A 19,998-nucleotide genomic window follows, 5' to 3' on the forward strand; every position below is an offset into this window, starting at 1 on the left:
TTACTTTGATAGATAGAGTGTGGCCTTATTGAAGTATCTTTAAAATCTCAAAGACTTAGATCTATCCATGCAGTAGTGCACTGAGTTCGTTTGGTATACTTCACTTGGACTTTCAATGCTTTTTACAAATACAAATCATTTTCTCACAGAAGCTGAGACTTCAGATCTGAAAGAAGATTCACTGTATCTATCTGAAGAAAAGGAGAATGGACTGAAAGCACTTGTCATTACCAATATGTGTATTGATTTATTTCATGTATTTATTTTTCAAAGCAGTAGACATTTCCTCAACTCTGTGGTGAGGATTAATATGTAAATATTGACTAAGAAAGCAGGTCCCGCAGAAACAGTGATATTTAATCCTGTCTCTAGCTAGGAAGCTTTGAATAAAAAATGAGCTGTTTCTCAGAAAAGGAAATACTTAAGAGCAATCAAGTATACATTTTTTATGCAGGCGATGAGTAGAGAACTATGTATTGATTGTTAAAAGGTTTATGGAGCATAATGGCCAGTAGAAGTAGATAGTGAGTTAATTGTTTATGAATATTGAGGAAGAAATTACAAAACATGGTGCTTTGTACATGCAATAATATATTTATCAAGGGCAAGTGTAGCTCTATGGCAGAAAAAAAAAGTATTAAGCTACAACAAAGGTACATATTTGGTCTATCATGCAAGGTATGTGGTACAAGAGGTCACAGTAGCCGCAGACTAACATAAATTACACTAACTAACAAGGCAAGAAGTTCCAGGGACTTCTGCTAATCTCACATTTTATCATATGATGACAGTGAGAAACCTTGAGACTGGAAGTCTGTCCTGTTTTAGTTCTGTAGGGATTTGGTTTAGACATTTTGCTTCCACCACATTTCACTGGTGTCTATTTAGTGCCATCTAGCAGTTCTGCAGCCTACCTTGCCATTTACAATCTCCAGTCCAACGGCATCAACCTTAGCACTGCTGATCCCCAGGAGAATGCCGTGCAACACTGTCGTACGAAACTCCAGCGTGATGTTCACATCCGATCGAACTTTGTAACCTTCTCTGACTGAAAAGAAGTTATGAGTTTCTAATAGAAGACTTGTAACCCACAGTACAAAGTAGAATACATACATTGTCATTAATAGGCCTAAAAAGCTTGTTAATTAGTCTGCCAGGATACAACCTTGTAGAACCTCTGAGAAGTAAGTTTTTCAAATGTCAGTATTCACGTTTTATATTGGAAAAGACAAATTCCCAAATAAATATAAATAAATGAAAGGAAACTTAATACATTCTATCTTACTGGTAAGAAACTGTAAAGAGCACATAATGTAACCCTTCATGTCACTTAACAAGCATCCTACGTCTTCTATCTCCATACCATTTAACAGATGTTAACATCATTAATATGGATATTCTTAGCTAGAGAAAGAGGTAGTTCATTTCTTTCTCAGTGCTAGAATCATCAGCTCTTTCATTTGTGGAAGACAGCCTTTTGCAGAAATGCTCACTTTGGGATGTACGGAATAAAGAGACCCAAGTTAGAAATGTAGGGCATGCACCCTTTGTGTGAGGAGTCAATCAATTACACTAAGCTCCAGTAAGACCTAACAAGAGTATGTCTTCCTTAATATTAATTCAGTAAGGTACTGCTTTCATTTAATGACACTTACCAAGAGCAGCAAAGCCACTCCCATCGAAGAAAGTACCTTCTTGCACTGTTACATAGCATTTATTCACAGCAAAGATAGACACAGGGCTCTCATTGTCCAGTTGCTTGCTATTAATTGACATGTTACCAATGCAAGCAGGAATACTGTGAGTCACCTGAAGATAATGAAATATGAAGAGTTAGTGTGTAATACAAACTGCTGCAGTGCTCTCTCAGTGACAGACTTGATATTATTGTAAATAAAAAATCCTCTGAATAAAACACAGCAGAATCTAAAATAATTACATTTCTTATTATTACATATACTTATATAACATGCCTTAAGAGTCAAAATAAATATTGTTCAGAAACAGTATTTGCTCCCTGTAACATATAAAAAGAATTGTATTTGCCTGAAAATGAGCAGGGATATCCCCCCAACAGTTAAAATCTTGATTTACTTGTTAATTTGCTGAAGCATGTTTGGAACGTCTTTAAGACATTTTGCAAGTATAGATCACCAGAGCCAAAGTTTCATTAGAATTACTCACTACTACTATTTTCAGCAATTGCAGATTCAAAGTATGAAAGTATTTGTTAGCCCCCTTATCCAATTAAAAAGCATGGGTGCAGAAAGTACACCCAGGAATTGAGAAACATTGTTATCATCACCAGAATTCCCCCTGAGATAACATGCTGCACAAGGAAGAAGGTGACAAAAACCTGTTCTCTAAAACCATGTAGAAAAAGTATGTGGTAATCTCAGGCAGCTAAACCAAGCCTTTCAGAGATATTTAAGGCACCTAATCTCTATTTAAATACAATAGAATAATCTCTGTTTAAATACAATAGAATTTAGGTACCAAAATGTCTGAAATTCTAGGTTATATTTTTCTCTTATATTATGAAACACATGATATTGTATTCTTTATCCATTTTTAATAGTGAGATTGATAGGAAAAAACCTATTAAGGGCCACCACCAAAACACAAGGAAACAAACTCTAGTTAGAGTCGCTGAGCCACAGAAAGCTGGAAAGGTTTATCTGGTGAAGGGTAATTACTTTCATTGTTATTTCTTTCCCTAAGTACTACTGTTTTGCCAGTCAGAGACAGGATGCTGAATTAGATGGGTTTGATACAGTATACTCATTCTAGTTTTGCAAAATGTCAGAGACACCCCATCACCGCGAATCTTCTTACATTCCCAAGATTCTTCGGCACATAGTCTAAGGGAAGCCCTCCCAGATAGAGCTTCCCCTCCACATCCAAAGTACTGCCATCTCCCAGAGCACTGACTGTTGTCGATTCGTGTCCGTCCACAATGATTATACCTTTTCTTTTAACATATTCTGTCTTTATCTGGAAAAAAAAATGAGAATGCAAACATGAATCAGTAAGCTGAATCATCTGCCACAGAAGTAAGCAAGACAGTTTTTTAACAGCTAAATGGCTTTGACATCCCACACTGAGGGATCCTTGTGGAATCCATTATGAGGCTGAAGACCTTTCAGAGGGCAACTGAGCAGCTAAACTGCCTCCTTGTCTCCCCAAGGGATCACAATGATTGCATGTTGTTCTGTGGAAGTTTTTCAGTGCCTTAACGATTGTTATTTAAAACCACTAGTTTATCACCTTAGGATACAAGCACATCACTAAATTTGAAGCAGGGAGTACTGTGCTGGTCTTCTGCAATTACTGTGCTGCTCACTAGCTGAGCCATCGTAGCTCTCTGAAGTGCACACTCCTACGCTGTAATTTGATGATGGGCAGCGCTCAATTTGCTCTGACCAAAAAGCTTTCCAGTTCTGTCCATCTTGTTCATTCACTCCAATACGCCTTCCTTGCACTAAAGCAATTACTCACATGCAGATGAAGGACTGGATTTTAAGACAGCCAGCCATTTATTCTTCCCTGGTTACTTTTAGCCCCATTCAGAATCCTGACCAGGTTCAACATGAGGTTTCATGAACTTTTCAGGTTGGTAAGAGGATAAAGTGGCACACCAGGATGATATGAGCAGACGGCAGAGAATGAAAAGAAGTAGTGCTTCTTTCAGCAGAAATGCTTATTAGCTTAAATTGATTGTAGAGCTGCTGCAATAATCACTCCCAGCTGTGAAGTCATGTGACTCAGCCTTAATCTCTGAAAAAAGGTTCAAGCTCATGTTTTTATGTCCTGGATAGTAAAGGTAGATCAGCTCTCATATAGAATCTATTCATCTCTTAAAAAGTGTAAAGTGGGAGTTTCACATGAGTAAATTTTAAATATGCAGCTATAAATCACAGAGTGTTCTTCCTTTCAAGGTAGGTAGCAGAGCTTAACTGTGATATCTCTCTGACAGAAGTTCACATTTGCCATCTTTATGTTAGTTTTTTTCTGGTTTTTCTTACACTGATTATATACGAAAAGCAAAAATAACACTGCTGATTCCCAAGGTGTCTAGGGGAGGTGGCAGCTTTGCGTCAATCACTTTGTCCCACAGAAACCATTTTCTGGAGTTAAGGCTTCACATACAGACAAAGGAAGGGAAGCGTAGCAGGATGAATGTTGCCATCCTCACTGGCCTTAAGGAAAAGTAATGTGGTCAGAGTTGCTTTTAAAACTCCTGCAGACATCACTGTCACTTCCTGCAAAAAGAGGCAGAGCCAGCAGCAGGTAGGTTGCTCAGAGGATCTGAGCCAGCAGAGGCTGACCCAGAGCCTGGATACAGAAGGGCCCAAATGCTACATGATACCTGAAAGCTGTAGCCATAATTTCTCCTCAAACTCTACTTGTGCCAAATCCTCCTCCTCCAGTCTCCATTCTTTGCAAATGTCTACCTTTCTCATGTTACATCAACCAGGGAAAGGAAAGAGAGTGGTTCCTTGTTAGCACTAGCTACTAGGACATTCCCAGGTACTAAGCAATAAGTGGGAGAAAGGAGAAACTGCACCCAAAAATCTTTTTCACCATGTTACACACTCACTTGAAGGTCTTTGGTGACATAGTGCAAAGACCTCTGTGGAAAAAGTCAGAGCTTCCAGACCTCCCTGTTGAGTTCTTCTCTGGTGAAGATGACTGTTATTACATGGTGAACAATTTATCTCTAAATAATCTGAGATAATTGACAGTAGTTGGATGCTGGAATCAATGCATAATTAATAGGAATGTAAAAAGGAAATAACTCATGTTTGAGTATAGTTATCTGAATGGTTTCATGATTTCATTAAAACCTACCCACCTTTGCAACACAGAAAAGTATGCAGGGAAAAACCAGCCCAGTAACTCCAAGGAAGAGAAAATGGAGTACAATATTGGTGACTACTTACCATATGCCATTTTCCATCACTGATAACAGCAGGGTGAAAAGCTACTGCTTTCCCTTTGCCTAGATCAAATGAGAAATAGAGCTGTCCCCCATGGAGCTGTAGGGCTGCATAATCAACCTGGTTCTGGTGAGCCATGTAGTAAATCAGGCCACTGGAGGCAAAGGTTCTGAGATTCAGCTGGACAGAAAGTCTAGACAAGAAAAATTCTGTGTTACTAAAGACATTTCTTCTGTATTGATAAAAAGCTTTTCTGGAGACAGAGGGCATCCTCAACTGATTTATTATGATGAAAGAAAATGTATTATTACAAAGGCCAGAAAAGTAGATTTTGCATTGATTCTAAGAAAGCATGACCTATAATATATTTCATAACAGAAATCAGTGCTGTACCTGTCACAGACAGAAAAAGTGATTGTCACAGAGTGAGCTGGGCTTTAAGAGGGACAGGCCCAGCTGTTTGTGACTGCAGGTTTGCCTGTTGCCCCAAGACAGAAATGAATTCCAGGATAATGTGATAGCATCCATGACTATTAGCCAGGCTTGCTGGGATATAATGGGCAGACTGAGAACAGAGGGAGGCTTAAAAGGTAGAAGAGCTGACTGAGCTATGTGCTATGGAGACACTAGGCTCAGACTACACAGCACCAATCCTCTTCAATGTCCTTATGTTCAAGAGTTACAACAGAAGGGCTAGAAGCAAATAAAGGCTCTCTTCTCAATGTCTGCAGAGGCTTCCTGAGTTGAAAGAAGCACAAGCAAGTGGCTTGTAGGCTGTGTTTTGGAGTCCCTGTTGAGGGTCTCTCAAAGAAATAAGAGTGGCAGAGAGGCTATCACACATTAAGACTCAACGGCATGATTCTTCTCGGTAGTTTTAGCTCCTTTGTTGACCTGGAGAGTGAAGCAGATATCGAAGGTGCAATTGCAGAAAATCCATAGAAGAGGGTAAGATGTTACCTGCATCAGTCAAAGGAGCAGAGTCCGGCTGAGCTCTGTATGTGGAAAACAGCAATCAAAATACTTACAGAAAGTACAGTGGGGCTCATAAGTCTGAGGGAAAAAAATGCAGAACTCTAACCATGAGTTTAACTCATGTCGACAAACCTGGGAAAGACACATTAATTACGCTGCAGTGGTAATGATACCTTCTTCCATGAGGAACCACAGAAATTTGAAGCAAGAGCCATGTTCAAAGCTGGTAATGCAGTGATCATTCATGAAAATCATAACTGCACCTCTTGTAGCTCAATACAAGATAACACACTGTGTGGATATACTCACTTCTTCCTCACTGCAGACTGATTGAAGAGCAGTGTCAAGTGGCTGCCTTTGGCAAGTCCAAACTGATGGGCATCTTGAAGATGATCAGACAGCTCAACTTTTGCACAAACTACCTGTTAATGAAAGGACTTTATTAAAAAATAATAGTATTGGGTGCTGAACAGCAAGTGCTGAATGGCAGTGTGCCTATGCCAACTTTGTAAGTAACAAACTGTACTACCAGATAAACATGAAATATACAGCAACATCAATGAGTTAAACTACAATCATTCTGAACTATCTTCAGGATCGAAAAGAACTAGTTCTAATGATTAAGCTATGTCTCATGGACAGCATCGGTCCCTTCTACTGAAAAATGCTTGTAGTTTTAGCAGTATTCATCCACCATTTGTCTTAATTGATAGCCCCTTTGATAACAAATACTGGAAGACAGAGTACAATTCCAGTGTGAAAATCTTATGAACTCAGTAGAAATATTTTCCCATTTAGTGAGGACGCACATTTTTGTTGTCATTTGGAGGATGGAGAGCTGAATAACAGCGTATGAGCCAAAGCTATACTTCAGTCCTAAGAAGGACAGCTTATTTCTTTTTATAGCCACAGTTGTGTGAAATGTATAAAATCCTGCCTTCTCTTGCCACAGAAAAATGATCTTAGGATGCTTTGGAAACACTTCATTATAAAGACATGCAACTGCAGGAGGAGAGAAGTGATGCTGCCTTCTCTCTGGGGAACAGGGACTATGTGAGAGGAAATAGGTGACGTGCAAGCTGCATTCAGACACTGTGTCTCTGGAATGGCTCGTGCCTCTTCTTTGACACAGCGCAGAGACTGCCTGTGTGTGACCAGGAAAACGTGAATGCTGAATTGCACACCTAATGCAAATCTCAGCACAGAGCCGCTTTGGCAGAAACACACTTAAGATAATCGTCACTTTCAAGTCCTTCTGCTGGGGATTATCACTCTGCTTTTACCATTTTATTATTTTTTTTTCAGTCTTGCTGCCTAAACAATGGTAAACCTAACCATATTTCCCTTCCAAAAGGCCAACAGGCTGCTACAAAGGTTTGTACCAGTTGTTCTGTAAGAAAAAATAATTTCAAATCCACATGCATTGAACCAAGCCATACCACACTATAAGCAAATATACACTTAAACTCTCCACAAAGCTGAAATGCATCTTGCTGTTGAACATTTACCTAGAAGAGGCAATAGAGTTTTGGTGCAATACATACTTTTCTTGTATCTGTAAGAGGCCTCAGGGGAAGTGGTAAAGCCTGAAGTTCAGGTTGAATCTCTAGGTCTTCTGGCTGTATGGCTGGTTTAGGCTTCTCTGACAAAAAGCAGCTGTCCATATCCACATGTTCATACTTCATGGAAGTGGTGAAATACAAAAGCCTGTGTTTTAAAAACCCTATATTTTAAGAGGTGAAATGCCAAATCTTTACATTTCCAAAGCAGAAGAGTCTTTTACAGGGTCTTTCACTAGTAACATGAGAAAGAAAAAGGAGTGGCATGCTGGGACAAAATGATTGAGAAGTGGCACATAATCTGTCCATAGAACAATATTAATAGACAAGATTCTTGGAAAACCATTCCGTTTGTGAATGCAGATGAAATTATAGTTGACAAAGTTGCATTTTGTGCAGCGTCTCTATAAACATTAAAGACATTTTTAACGTTGTTTGGAAATATAGCTGGTAAGGTCCATTTTCTGCCTGTTGTAATACCCAGATCATCAGCATCATGCTTGTCTTATGTTAAAAACCAGGCAAATGCACAATGTCATAAAAGGATTACATGCTACAATTAATAATAATATACACTGTTTTGCAAGACAGGGCAGTTACGCCTCAACTTACTCCTTGTTAAAAATAAGATTGCTGATACAGCCGTGGAAGGATCCAGCCATTTTTAGCCCTAAAATGCCCTCTCCTGCTGGAATGCCACCAGCATAGAAACTGGAAATATTCATGGGGCTCATTTCTGCTGATGAACCAAGCCTCATTTCTGCAGGGTTACTTTCATCCACCTGTATGGTTATGATCCTGAAAAAGATAAGGTAGGGAAAACATTCAACAAGAGCCTTAGACATTAATTTTCAAATGAAAAGCATTCCACTCAGGCTCAAAAATGTCCTGTTCTAAGAAATAAAGATGCCATCACTTTGATAATCCTTTCGATGTCTTAAAACTAGAAGACTTTCTTCTTTAAATAATTTTTGACATGCAGAGTTTTGACAAATGTCTTTCTTAATTATTTTGATAGGTATCTTTCCAAATTATTTTGATAGCTGTATTTTTTTCTAATACTATTTAGTATACTTTACTGAAGCAGTCCAAGCTGTCTATAGATTTAGAGAGCTTTTAACTGCAATTTCATCAGTGGCTATATGCTGTGTACAATTACCATGTAAATCAGAACACTTCCATTAATAGCAAAAAAACAGAGCCCTGATTGTTCCACCTAATGAGCTAGCAAAGGCAGATCCTCAGAGAGCGCAGTGAACTGACAACAGCATACAATAACTAAACAGGTAGTACTGTTCACAGTTGCATGTACCTCTTGTTCCGGATTAGGATGACCGAGTGTTCTTGTCCATCACTGTATGTTCCATTAACAGCCTGAAGAATTACTTTTCTAGTACTTGCTCTATCTCCAGTGTTAACGTGCACAGCAAGATGACCATCAATCAGCATGATGGAAAAGAAGGGCTGTGGATTTAATCAAAAGATTAATTTTTAACTATAACTCATTTTCCTGGCACTCAGTGTTTAAATAGAACATACTTTGGAAAAAATTAACTTCAAGCCTAGTTGTAAACAAACTTTCAAATGAAACTCAAAGACTAGTAGGCATGAGTTGGTACCTGTGAGTGTAAAGCCTTCTAACAGAACACATGAAAGCTGGAAATTTCTCTGGTCATGATAAAAACTCCGGTTAAAATGCAAGAGTTTTTTATACCACCCTCCTACCCTCTACCACCTCCCCTTAAAAGAAAGAACTAAGAAGAGGCAGGCATTCCTACTTAGACATTGTCCTTAGACTCCAGGAGCTCCAACACACTCCACCAGGCATGAGATAGCTGTTCATCTGAAGTCCTTCAGTAACTACTGTTGATTAACAGCATGGAAAGTGATATTTCTGTGCATTTCACATGCAGTTTACCTCCTTGTTGCAAAAGAATTCTGGGTCCTGGTAACTGTAACAAGTCTCTGCTAAGAGATCCTTCACCTCTTCTCTGTTACAATGAATATCCTCTGTCCTGTTCCCCACCTAGCCTCTGTATTTGGGCCTTCCTAAACTGAATAAATCATTCTCACTCCTTGCAAGTTACAGTCATAAAAACCTAACTTGATATTAAGAAATAAAAATCGCAAAAACCAAACCAAACAAAAATCTTTGTTTTCAGTACTTGCCAAATGTGCTTGTCTACGTCGTCGCTTTTTCTGTCCCCTGCTGAGTCCAGCGAGGATGATGCCACTGCTGTTCTTTGTAGCAAAAGTTGCCATCAGTTCTGACTCTGGACTTAAGGACTTAGGTACCAACTCAATATATCCATTGTTTGAGATGCTTACACTATGAATAGGCTATTTTATGAGGGAGAGAAATAATTACTGACATTGTCCCTACACAGTGCCCAGCAAGATTAAAAAAATGAATTCAAGTATAAATTAGATTATTTTAGACTTTTTTTTAAGATAAACCCATTTATGTGTTCACAAACATCGCTATTCGTTGTTCAATAACAATAAAGACGAGGTCGCAAAACCTAAGTCTCCTACCTCCAATACACAGCCTTTTCTTACTCCATATGAATTTCTAAGCAAGTCAAAGGTTGAACGGGATATTTCCAGATTTTTGATGCATCCCACATACATTCTACTATTAAGACCTTTCCTGAAACAGAAAACAAGGCTTTTTTTCAAGGAGTAGTATTTGGAATCTCCTGAGAGAGAAGATAAAGTTCTGTCCAGTAAGAAAAAAGAAAGATCAGTTTTAAAGAATGCAGTCAGCCCAGTGTAAGTGACAACAGGGGTAATTTAGGTTTTACTCTTAGCAGATATTAATTCTGATCTTAAAGAGAGTCAGACAACATTGTACCCAACTGAAAACATACAGGTGTGTAATAGTGTGCTGCCAGGCTGGGTCATTTTCCAGTACTTTAAGGTGAATATTCAGCTGAAATGTAATGGCTTTTTTGTGAGAGGGTAGCTGTAGCTTTCTACTACCTAGCAATTCTTTTTCATTTCTTAAGTCCGGAGGATGCCTAATTTGGTTCCAGGATTCAACCAGAGAAATCTAAGGCTCTCCTTTCATAATCCCATACAGGCTGCTATACCAGTTAAGATTACCTTTGCAATAACTGCACAGAGACAAATATTGTCCTAAAATTTACCTTATTGTCAAGAGCATGCAGTTTAATTACTTTTTCTTTTGCCATGTTCATCCTTTCAAAGTGAAGCCACTGGAAGAAATCTGACTTTACAAGTTCAGCAGGGATGTGCAATACAAAAAGTACAAACTAAAGACATGCTGTAAAATACATATTTGTGATGTCTTCTGTTGATCTGTTCTCAAAATTTTTTGTCCTCTGTTCCATGTTTTAAAATTGAATGACAAAGAGTTCCTTTCTGAAGTAGAACTCCTGTCCTGCAGCACAGTTTTGCCTATAAATACCAGCTGGAAAACACAAGGCTCACACAGGTAGAGATCAAAGGAGTATCGTGCCGGGCAGCAGCGCTGAATGCTTCCCGCAGTCTGACACAAAGAGCAGGCAGCTGCTGTGGCAGCTACAGTCATGGAAATCATCCACGGAGGGGAAAACCAGCAGCTTGCCTCTGATCTGAACTGCAATGTCAGACATACCACTGAAAGGCACCATATTAGAGTTTGAAGGCAGAGGACAGACAATTCTCTGGTATTCATGGCACTAAACAAGACTTCAGACTTCACCGATTTTCACTAATTTCAGTGGAGACAGCAGAATTTGTGGAAGTCTTTCCCTCTAAAGAGCCTTAGCAAAGGTGGAAAAGAGAGAGGACACTTTACCTCACAGTCCTCGATCTTGGCAGCCCACCAATGAAAATTGGGTCCTTATCAGAGCGGTTCAGGTCTGAGGCAACGCCAGGAGATTCTCCTTGCTTGGTTTCTTTGTAATTAAGGTTATATGCATCCATGACTGCCAAAATTCCTGCAAAGAAAAGACAGTAAAGATCTGGAGAAGGACACAAATACACATTCTTTCATTTTGGCAATTTTGTCTCCAATAAAGAAAAATTTATTAATTGACTCAAACATGTATGGACAATCTTCTTATTTTTAGAATGAGTAATTTATTTTACTTCCAGCTATTCTGTTAATCTCATTCATTTTTCTCTGCCAAAAATCAAACCTGGGGAAGTCTACAGGAAAATATATATATGAGAATACGTTATAGCTATTAACATTTATTATCTGTAATGCATTACTTCCAAAACATAGGCTCCAAATACTGTTGTACTGGGTACCGTTAAAACACAGAACAGAAAACATCATCCCTGATATACATATTGGACAGAGATCTTTCACCCTTTAAAGAATATTGATCTGTTTTTGTCTGTCAGCTTCTGCACTACCTGCTCTTCATAAGATGGGCCAAACTAAGCACAAGATCTTACACTGTTGTCCTTCTAAAAGTAAAGTAACAAAGGCGTGGCTGCTAAAGAAACTGCAACACAAGTGACCAGATCTGGTGGCAGTGATGTTTCCTGTGGCTGTCTTAGATATTTGTAACTGAAAATGTGCAGACACATGTTTTTTTCAAATCTGTAGCTTACCTTGTTTCTTGTTCCGACTGAATGAAATTTTATACCATGTTCCATTGTTGTAACGATTTTCTGTTGTAAGAGCAAGAGGTCCTGAACCTAGGTCAACAGTCAGTCTCACTTTGCCATCAACAAGCTCAAGGGACAAGAAATCTCTCTGGGAAAATAAAACAACATAGATTAAATTCCTGGAAATAAAATCTTGCAAGACAATGCACCGCTGGCAAGTTTAGTCTACTGTGTGAAAAAACTTTGGTAAGTCTTGTACCCAGACTGTTTGGTAGGCCCAAGACACTTAGCTATGTTTAAGAAAATTAAGTTAAATGTACCTCACAAGCATGTCTTTTTGTTTTCTTTCGTTGTTATTCTTACTTAAATGCATTGTCAGGTTTGATTACGCAGCAGAGAAAGGTCTAAATAACAAATCTCACATTTGGTTTTTTTTTTTTGGATGAAGTTGGAAGTTATTTGATATGATTGTTAGCATAAAGATCAAAAGCTACAATGTTCTTCCACAAGAAGTAAAGAGCATCTTCACACAGTAAAAGACTTTCTGAATCATATTAAAAGTGATCCCTCTGCACTGTAAAACTTAAGTCAGCTATCATTGTATACATTGTACAATGTATTCAGGCAAGGAGTGCATAAGGCAAATGAATAATACAGTGATTCTGAAACAATCTGTACCTAAACACAGCTTTGCCATCCTTCAGGTAAAGACAACCATGAGCTAAATATATGGTAAACTGCATGACAGTGAAGGTCTGGAAATGGGTCTAGGCTATATTGCTGTTGCAGGGAGTATTATTTAATTTATTTCAGTTTACTGAATTCCCACATTACATATTTAATTAAATTTCTATTCAATCTTATATTGTCCTTCTGCAAACTCGGTTCCAAATGAGTTTATATTCTGCAAAGGTTCCTCCAATTGAACAAAACATTTTTTGTCTGTACTTTCTTTTTCTTGCCTTTAGTTAAATGATCATTAATTTTAGTCTAGAATTAAAACAAATTATTAATAACTTTTTTCATTGCTTAATTTTGACATTAATGTATGTGAATATTCACTGTAAAAATTTCTCTAGGGTTATCTTTACTCCTTTGGCTTATGATGTCAATCATAGCTGATAACATATACAAAGAGAATAACTTCTTTTGACATATGTAAGCGGAAAAATAACAAAGAAGAAAGCAAGAAAACACCAAGTGACCCAAATATGGTTTTTGAAAGCTTAAGAATCTGATCAATCTTCTTACAGTGCCATTTGAAGCAAAATACAGAAGTAGTCCATTACGCGAAAAGCTACTGAAAAATATTATTATCTGAGTCACTGTTGAGCGGAGTGCCTTTTCCACAACTGAGTATCCACTGCCATCAAAATGGAAAGAAGTGTCCTCATCCTGTGGGCTATGGAAGTAGAAAGCAGTTAAAAATGTTAACTGAAGAATTTGTGGTTTTCCAGTCATTTTTATATAAAATATAAGACAAGTTAAATTGGCTGGTGCAGCCCCCAGGCAGTATGATTAGAAAGTGTTGCAAAACACTTCAATCTTGATGTTACAAATAACTGAAGGATTCCAGCCAAAGGCCACTTTCATTATAGAATCTCATAACACATGAATTAGCCATGGGGAAGGATACATACAGGATAAAAAATGTTCTTCCCTAATGTATGAGAAAAACCCAATGATTTCTTACGGGAAAAAAAAAATTGTTACAACGTACACCCTCTTACATGTCATCCATCTATCAAAATGCTTTGCACAACTGCACTTACATTAAATGTTCTGTTAGCCCCATTCCCTGTAATATAATACTTATTAAAAAATCTCATATGGTCAAGCAGCACCCTCTGCTGTTTCTACATGAAATATTCTGCAAAAGGGAATACAGACAAGTATATTTCTTTTCAATTCCTTAAGCATAAAAATAGTATAGTCTGTAATACCCTTTCACAAGAATAGTAGCAAGCTCATGGGGTTTTTTTGCTATGGGTTGTTTGTTTTTTTTTTTTTTTTTTATAAGAGTGCTTTACACTATTTCTTATTCTAGGAAAGAATAAATTTGTCTTGCTGGAAATTACTGCAAAGCAAACATTCCAAAATAGTTTGGTTCACTGTCAGTCCCTGCTTTCAATGCACAAAATATATGACAGCAATAGAACTCCTCTGAGAAAGTGATTAATAATGAGAAGATTCCATACAATTAAATTACTTGACACCACTGGGAAATTCAGATTACTGTGTTCAGAACTGTAAGCTGATGATAAATGAAACTGCAGTTTGTCTGAGTTCACTATACTGGAATGATGTCCCCAGGGAAGCGGTAGATTCCCCAACAGTAGACAATGTAAGGATTCAGCTGGACAAGGTGCTGGGCCATCTTGTCTAGACTGTGCTTTTGCCAACAAAGGTTGAACCAGATGATCCTTGTGGTCCCTTCCAACCTGGTATTCTATGATTCTATTATTATTTTTAGCTAACAGAGAAATACATATTACAGATGTAAATTACTCAAAATCTGTTCACACAAAAAGAGAGTGGGACAAAATACCTTCCAAAACAACCGTTGCACTTGCCCTCTCTTTCCATGTAGTTCCAAAGACCGATAGATTTGCCATTCAGGGATGTCTCTCCCATGCACCCTTTAAAATGAGTCACCTTTACAGCAGGCGATTTCTATAAGACAGAAATACCTCATGAATACAACTAAAGTTATGTACTCTGAAAACTATGCAGCCAAGTTTTTGTCTGGTTATTTTCCTTGAACTCATAACTTTGCCAGATATAAATCATAATAAAAGAACAACACATTTTATCATCAACAATTATCATTTAGATGATAATAGATTAGTTTTGCAGCAAGTAAAAAAGTAAAATTACTATATCCTTGATGTACCTAAATGCCTCATGGCATGAATAACAATGGCAAACTAAAAGAAGCCATGGAAGAAAGAAACTAAAACCAAATTCATTGTGTAATGTCTATGCATCACGCATGCACACAGAGCCTGCCCTGGTTAACACTTTATGCAAAAACATCCAGGGAAAATTAACTTCAGGATACCAGAACATCGTTATAGCATCTTTGTTTTAGTTGGAGTACCTGGCATTTCTGGATGAAGTAACCAATTCATGCAATTATTTCTAAGTCAAAAAGTGAATCTTGAACATAATAAAAACATTTTACAGAATGCTGATCTCAGAATTTAACCTTGATTTGCCCTCCAAGTCCTCCAATAAACATTAGGGTTGATTTGTTAACATCCAGTATGCTGGCTGTCCCCGGAGAGGTTGCAGATTTGAATGAAGGCTTCTGATTGGAGTTCATTTCCTCTATGCTGAGTGTACCCGTTTTTCCAAACCTGCCAAGTAGAAATACTAATAAATAGTTTTAGAAATCACCAGGCTTAATCAACACGTTATTGGCTTCTCTTTTTAAAGTCAAGAAAAATCTTGTTACTGGAAAACTCAGAAGATAGTTTGTGGTGTTTATGCCAAAATCATTCACTAAGAAGCTGGTAATCTCTACAATACAGCCATCTCAAAAAAAAAAAAAAAAAAGAAAAAGAAAAAAAGAAAAAAAAGAAAAAAATCAATTTTCCTATCTGACATTTGTGCCATTCTCATTTTCATTACCTGGTTGCATGTATTCTGTGCCATTTGTTGTTGTCAATTTGGAAATCAGAGTACTCCACTCTTGTTGATCCAGAGCCCAGATCCCAAAGAAGAGCTACCTTACCACGTCGCATCTCCACCGCAAGGAAGTCTGGCTGAAAAAGAGCAGGGCTTATTCTAATACATGGCATTGAATGTGGAGCTTCTGTTTTCTGTATTTTACAAGGGTAACATCGAAAAAATATTTCCAGATTCATGTCCCTACATCCCATATTACAGGAGTTGACTTCTAGCAAAATCAGGCCTCAGTAAGTTTTCAGTGATTTTTACTTTTAATGAAACCAAAAAACTCAGCTTATATACAAGTAGATGAATGTCTTCTTTATATATTTATAAAAAATGTGATGTACACTCACGCATCGACATATAGAAATGCACACTTTTGAGTGCATGTGAAGTGACCTACCACTGTGTGAAAAAGTACTACCATGTGATAGCGTGCCACAAGGAGCTAATGTCTGTGCATTTTTGGGGATTACATAGAGGAGGAAGAGGAGGGCAACGTGACAGTGACCCATCACAGTCCTTTTCAGGTGGGTGGATGCACCATGTTCATGAGAGCCAAACTCAGGTACTTTCTCTGTGACACCAGGCAAATGGCTCGATATACTCCAGCATGCTATATGAAAGCACAGCATGGGAAAAGGAAGGGAAAGTGTCATGGCCAAGAAGCAATGCTAAGGAATCAGGTGCTTTTATTCTCTTCCTTTGAGGATCTCTGGAATCACCTAAGGCACAAAAATATTTCCACGCCTAGAGAACACACTTGTCTGCAAGAGACCTTACTTGGATACTTAGTTTGAAGTCTAGTAGGAAAAAAACATCTATGTGGTCATTTAAAACATCTGATTACCATCACCTGCAGTAAATGCATGCCAGAAACCTACCTTTCCATTGCTACCCAGGTAGAAAAGGAGGTTATCTGGTTCAGCAGTTTTCACATTGAGTGTTAAGGTGTTGTAATTCGTAGATGAAATTTGGGGTTGGTAGGCACGAATGCAGTCTCTGTCTGCTGATACTGCAACTTTAATCTGGAGGGGGAAGGAGGAAACTGAATTTAATCAAGTCTTAGTGTACATAGCACATATTTCTGGAATATGTACTTAGCTTCTGACTAACAAATTAAATCCATTTGCTGAGATACTTTCATACAATGTAAGCATTGCTACCCAGGTTAGATCTTGGCAATCTCCTAGGTATCACTTCACAAAGAGATTCACAAATAGAAAAGGATAAAATCTGTCATAATTCACTCATTCAGTTAGCAGATTTGAAGCAGGTAAATTAAACTATTCAAATACCTCAGAAAATAATATATCTTGGGTCAGAAGCCCATGTATCAATAAAAGCCACGGTAGTAATACCAGAAAATAAAGATACAGAAATTCAAAATCTTTAAAAAAAAATAATTCCAAGTTCTACAACACAGTTTACATGATTAATCAAAAAATATATTTGTGAATATATTACAAGTTAAACTTCTTTTAAGATGAAGTAGAGAAATTCATATTTCTGCTGTCATACCACTAAGTCTTTTGAACATTGTCCAGTGTACTGATGGGACACGAATTCATGCTAAATGCAACCAAACTTCAAGGAGGCTGGTGGTGTAATGATATTTTAATAACAGAAAAGCCTTAACTTCATCAACTTCACTGAACATGCCTGTAACAAACTAAATACATACAGCACACGTGTGCATATGCATATGGCCACATATATATAAAGTTTCTTTCCTCTAGTAGAAGTTTGCAAAACAACAGAATAAACTCTCAAAATTGGAAATGGGGATTCTGCTAACACTTCTTTTTACCCTGCCAGGAACCTCTGTGGCTTATGACACTTCTGAAAATACTGCTCCCTCTTTTTGCCAGTGGATTCATTAAGCTTCAGTAGACTGTGACAGAGAAGCAATAACCATATAATTAAGGAGATTTGCAGAAAGAACTGAAAGCCTTTTATTTTTTAAAACAAAACCTCCCTAAACCTTACAGTAAGACACACATACTAAAGCCAAAGACATACCAAAAGTCACCAAGTGCAAAGTCATTTCCATATTCCCCTCACAGTTTAATGAGGCCCATAGTACAGTTGATTTGCTTTTGTTGTCTTTAATCAGGGGGCAGAGATTTAAAAACAAGTATATTATTTGTCTTTAAGTATTCTGGATGCACAGCAGCTTCTTGCAAAGAAGAACATAGAGACATGGCAGGGCATAGATGGTAAATTTGTTGATAGAATCAACACTCATTAAAAAAAATTGCAATTATACTTGATGCTATAAGGAGGCACCCTACATCAATCTCTAAAATAAGCTTATAAATTAACATCTTGTCCTAAAAAGAATGGCAGCACCATTCCCTCACTTGTCTCTTTCTCAGCAGACCATCTCTGCGACTGCTTTCTGGCATATTGTATGTTCTGGCAAAGTCACAAATGCAATAAGAAACTTGAAGCTAAAACTATAAAACATACCAACAGCCCTGCCAGTATGCTTCAAGAATCAGTCAGTGCTCTTGGACTTCAGTGAGATCTTGGAACAACGAGGTACCTTGACAGTAAATTTCAGACTCTTTATCTCGAAGAACTTCCCTGATAGAAGTGAAAGTGAACCCCTTTAAGTCTGGGACAATGGAACTTACAGATGCTGCCTGCTTGCGGGCCTGGCTGATGAGCTCTTTAATTTCAGACAGGTTTCTGTTCAGGTTATCCTCCAGCATTTTCAAAGGTTTCAGCCTATCGAATAAAAGAGTTGCTTGTGCTTCTACTTCTTTAACTTGTTTTTCAGCTGTGATTGCTGCCAACACATGAATGAAAAGTTGTTGCAGGTTGAAAGTTAAATCTACTTTTAACAGTAAGGAATACGCAAACTTAACAACATCCCATGCGACTCCTCTAGAGGTCTTTTAAAAAGTTAGGAGATCTTTATTGAATTAGGAAGAAATTTTCAGTCCATCTGACTCATATTTAATGCCTATTAAAATTTAATATTAGTACTGCTTCTGCAAGCAGTGACATTTCTAAAGAGCAATGAAGCAGCAAACGTACCAGCTTTTGATGTATGAGTTATTAGTTCACTAGTTTTCCTCAATGTATCATTAACTCGGGACAATGTAGAAGAAGTATTCAGCAGCTTTTGACTGAAATCCCCGAAGTGACTTAAACCCATCACAGCACTGGTGTTTGCGGACACAGCCAGCTCTTTCACCTCAAGCATGTATTTCCTCATATCTGAAACAGTTCACAGGTTTTAAAAAAAGGTAAATTAAAAAAAAAAAAAAATCACAGCTTTCATACATACTTGGGAATAATAAATGCCTGGCTTCATAACGACACAGTTACAAACAATCAAAATGCTGTCAGCTATGTTCCTTTCATAGTCGAGAGTTCTGGTTTTGTTTGTATTCTTCAGTCTATGAGGGGAGCTGCAAACCAAGACCTACTGTGATCTAACTTTGCTTAACTGTTGAATGCGTCATGGGTGACAGAGTGGGATGTTTACCTTCTGCGATACTGGAGTGCCAGGAGACTGGTGCAACTCCTCTTGCCCATTTCTTAAGTTGGAAAATGGCCACAGACATGGGCCCGAACAGAAAACATGGTCAATGTTCTCCAGCTGGTGATACAGATATAGTTATAGCTACAGAGGTCATTCTGTTTGTTCTTACACACATAGGGGTATATAATAAGTAAATATTTTATGCAAACATATAACTAATAGGATTTGCAGCTATTTTAATTAAGGCTCCTCAGTTTAGATTTTCATGTCTTTTGATCGAGGGACTTAATTAATCCAAATTTTGAATTCTAGAAAAAAATGTTTTACTTTTCATGACCAGCTCTGAATACAATATGGACACAGAATGCAGTGATGGGGAACTTGATTCTGCCTATCACAACAAGAAGATGATATGAATAAATCAGGCTCACAGTGTTTAATTTCCAAATGAGTGTTGGCACTTGGAGTCACCAGCCTGAGACTTATGTTTCTAATCCTACAGAAAGCTGCTCAGGCAGAAGGTTTATCACACCCTTTGCTTTGGGCTATAATCACTTATATAGTGAGTATGCCAATCTCAGCCTTCTCCTTATAGCCCCTGTGCCCGAAATTGTGGGAAGATGCTGCAGCTGGCACAAAAGAAGTGATTTAGATCTGCAGGGATCCTTCTTCCAACCAGTACCCTATACAGAGAGCGACACTACCATGACTCCGTCCCCAGATTAAAAAAAAAAGGGGGGGGGAGAAAAATTCAATAAATGTAACAACAAAACTGAAAATTAAGGCATTA

General features: G+C 37.9%; 1 protein-coding gene across 2 annotated transcripts in view; it reads right to left on the reverse strand.

Annotated features, from left to right (window-relative positions):
• Positions 1 to 19,998, reverse strand: part of LAMA1 (laminin subunit alpha 1) — a 105,936-nt gene that overhangs the window by 4,788 nt on the left and 81,150 nt on the right. For both annotated transcript variants that reach the window (XM_065832299.2, XM_071804237.1), the window contains exons 43-61: positions 18,758 to 18,940; positions 18,352 to 18,506; positions 16,597 to 16,740; positions 15,671 to 15,804; positions 15,246 to 15,396; positions 14,586 to 14,710; positions 13,289 to 13,439; positions 12,041 to 12,185; positions 11,274 to 11,415; positions 10,007 to 10,121; positions 9,641 to 9,811; positions 8,784 to 8,935; positions 8,084 to 8,269; positions 7,457 to 7,619; positions 6,222 to 6,334; positions 4,944 to 5,133; positions 2,836 to 2,994; positions 1,656 to 1,809; positions 915 to 1,048 (exon numbers count right to left, since the gene is read on the reverse strand). In XM_065832299.2, the coding sequence (XP_065688371.1) occupies positions 915 to 1,048; positions 1,656 to 1,809; positions 2,836 to 2,994; positions 4,944 to 5,133; positions 6,222 to 6,334; positions 7,457 to 7,619; positions 8,084 to 8,269; positions 8,784 to 8,935; positions 9,641 to 9,811; positions 10,007 to 10,121; positions 11,274 to 11,415; positions 12,041 to 12,185; positions 13,289 to 13,439; positions 14,586 to 14,710; positions 15,246 to 15,396; positions 15,671 to 15,804; positions 16,597 to 16,740; positions 18,352 to 18,506; positions 18,758 to 18,940 (2,867 nt within the window). The remainder of the gene's footprint in view (positions 1 to 914; positions 1,049 to 1,655; positions 1,810 to 2,835; positions 2,995 to 4,943; positions 5,134 to 6,221; positions 6,335 to 7,456; positions 7,620 to 8,083; positions 8,270 to 8,783; positions 8,936 to 9,640; positions 9,812 to 10,006; positions 10,122 to 11,273; positions 11,416 to 12,040; positions 12,186 to 13,288; positions 13,440 to 14,585; positions 14,711 to 15,245; positions 15,397 to 15,670; positions 15,805 to 16,596; positions 16,741 to 18,351; positions 18,507 to 18,757; positions 18,941 to 19,998) is intronic.

This window comes from Patagioenas fasciata, chromosome 2 (genome assembly GCF_037038585.1).
Source record: "Patagioenas fasciata isolate bPatFas1 chromosome 2, bPatFas1.hap1, whole genome shotgun sequence".
Lineage (NCBI taxonomy): Eukaryota > Metazoa > Chordata > Aves > Columbiformes > Columbidae > Patagioenas > Patagioenas fasciata.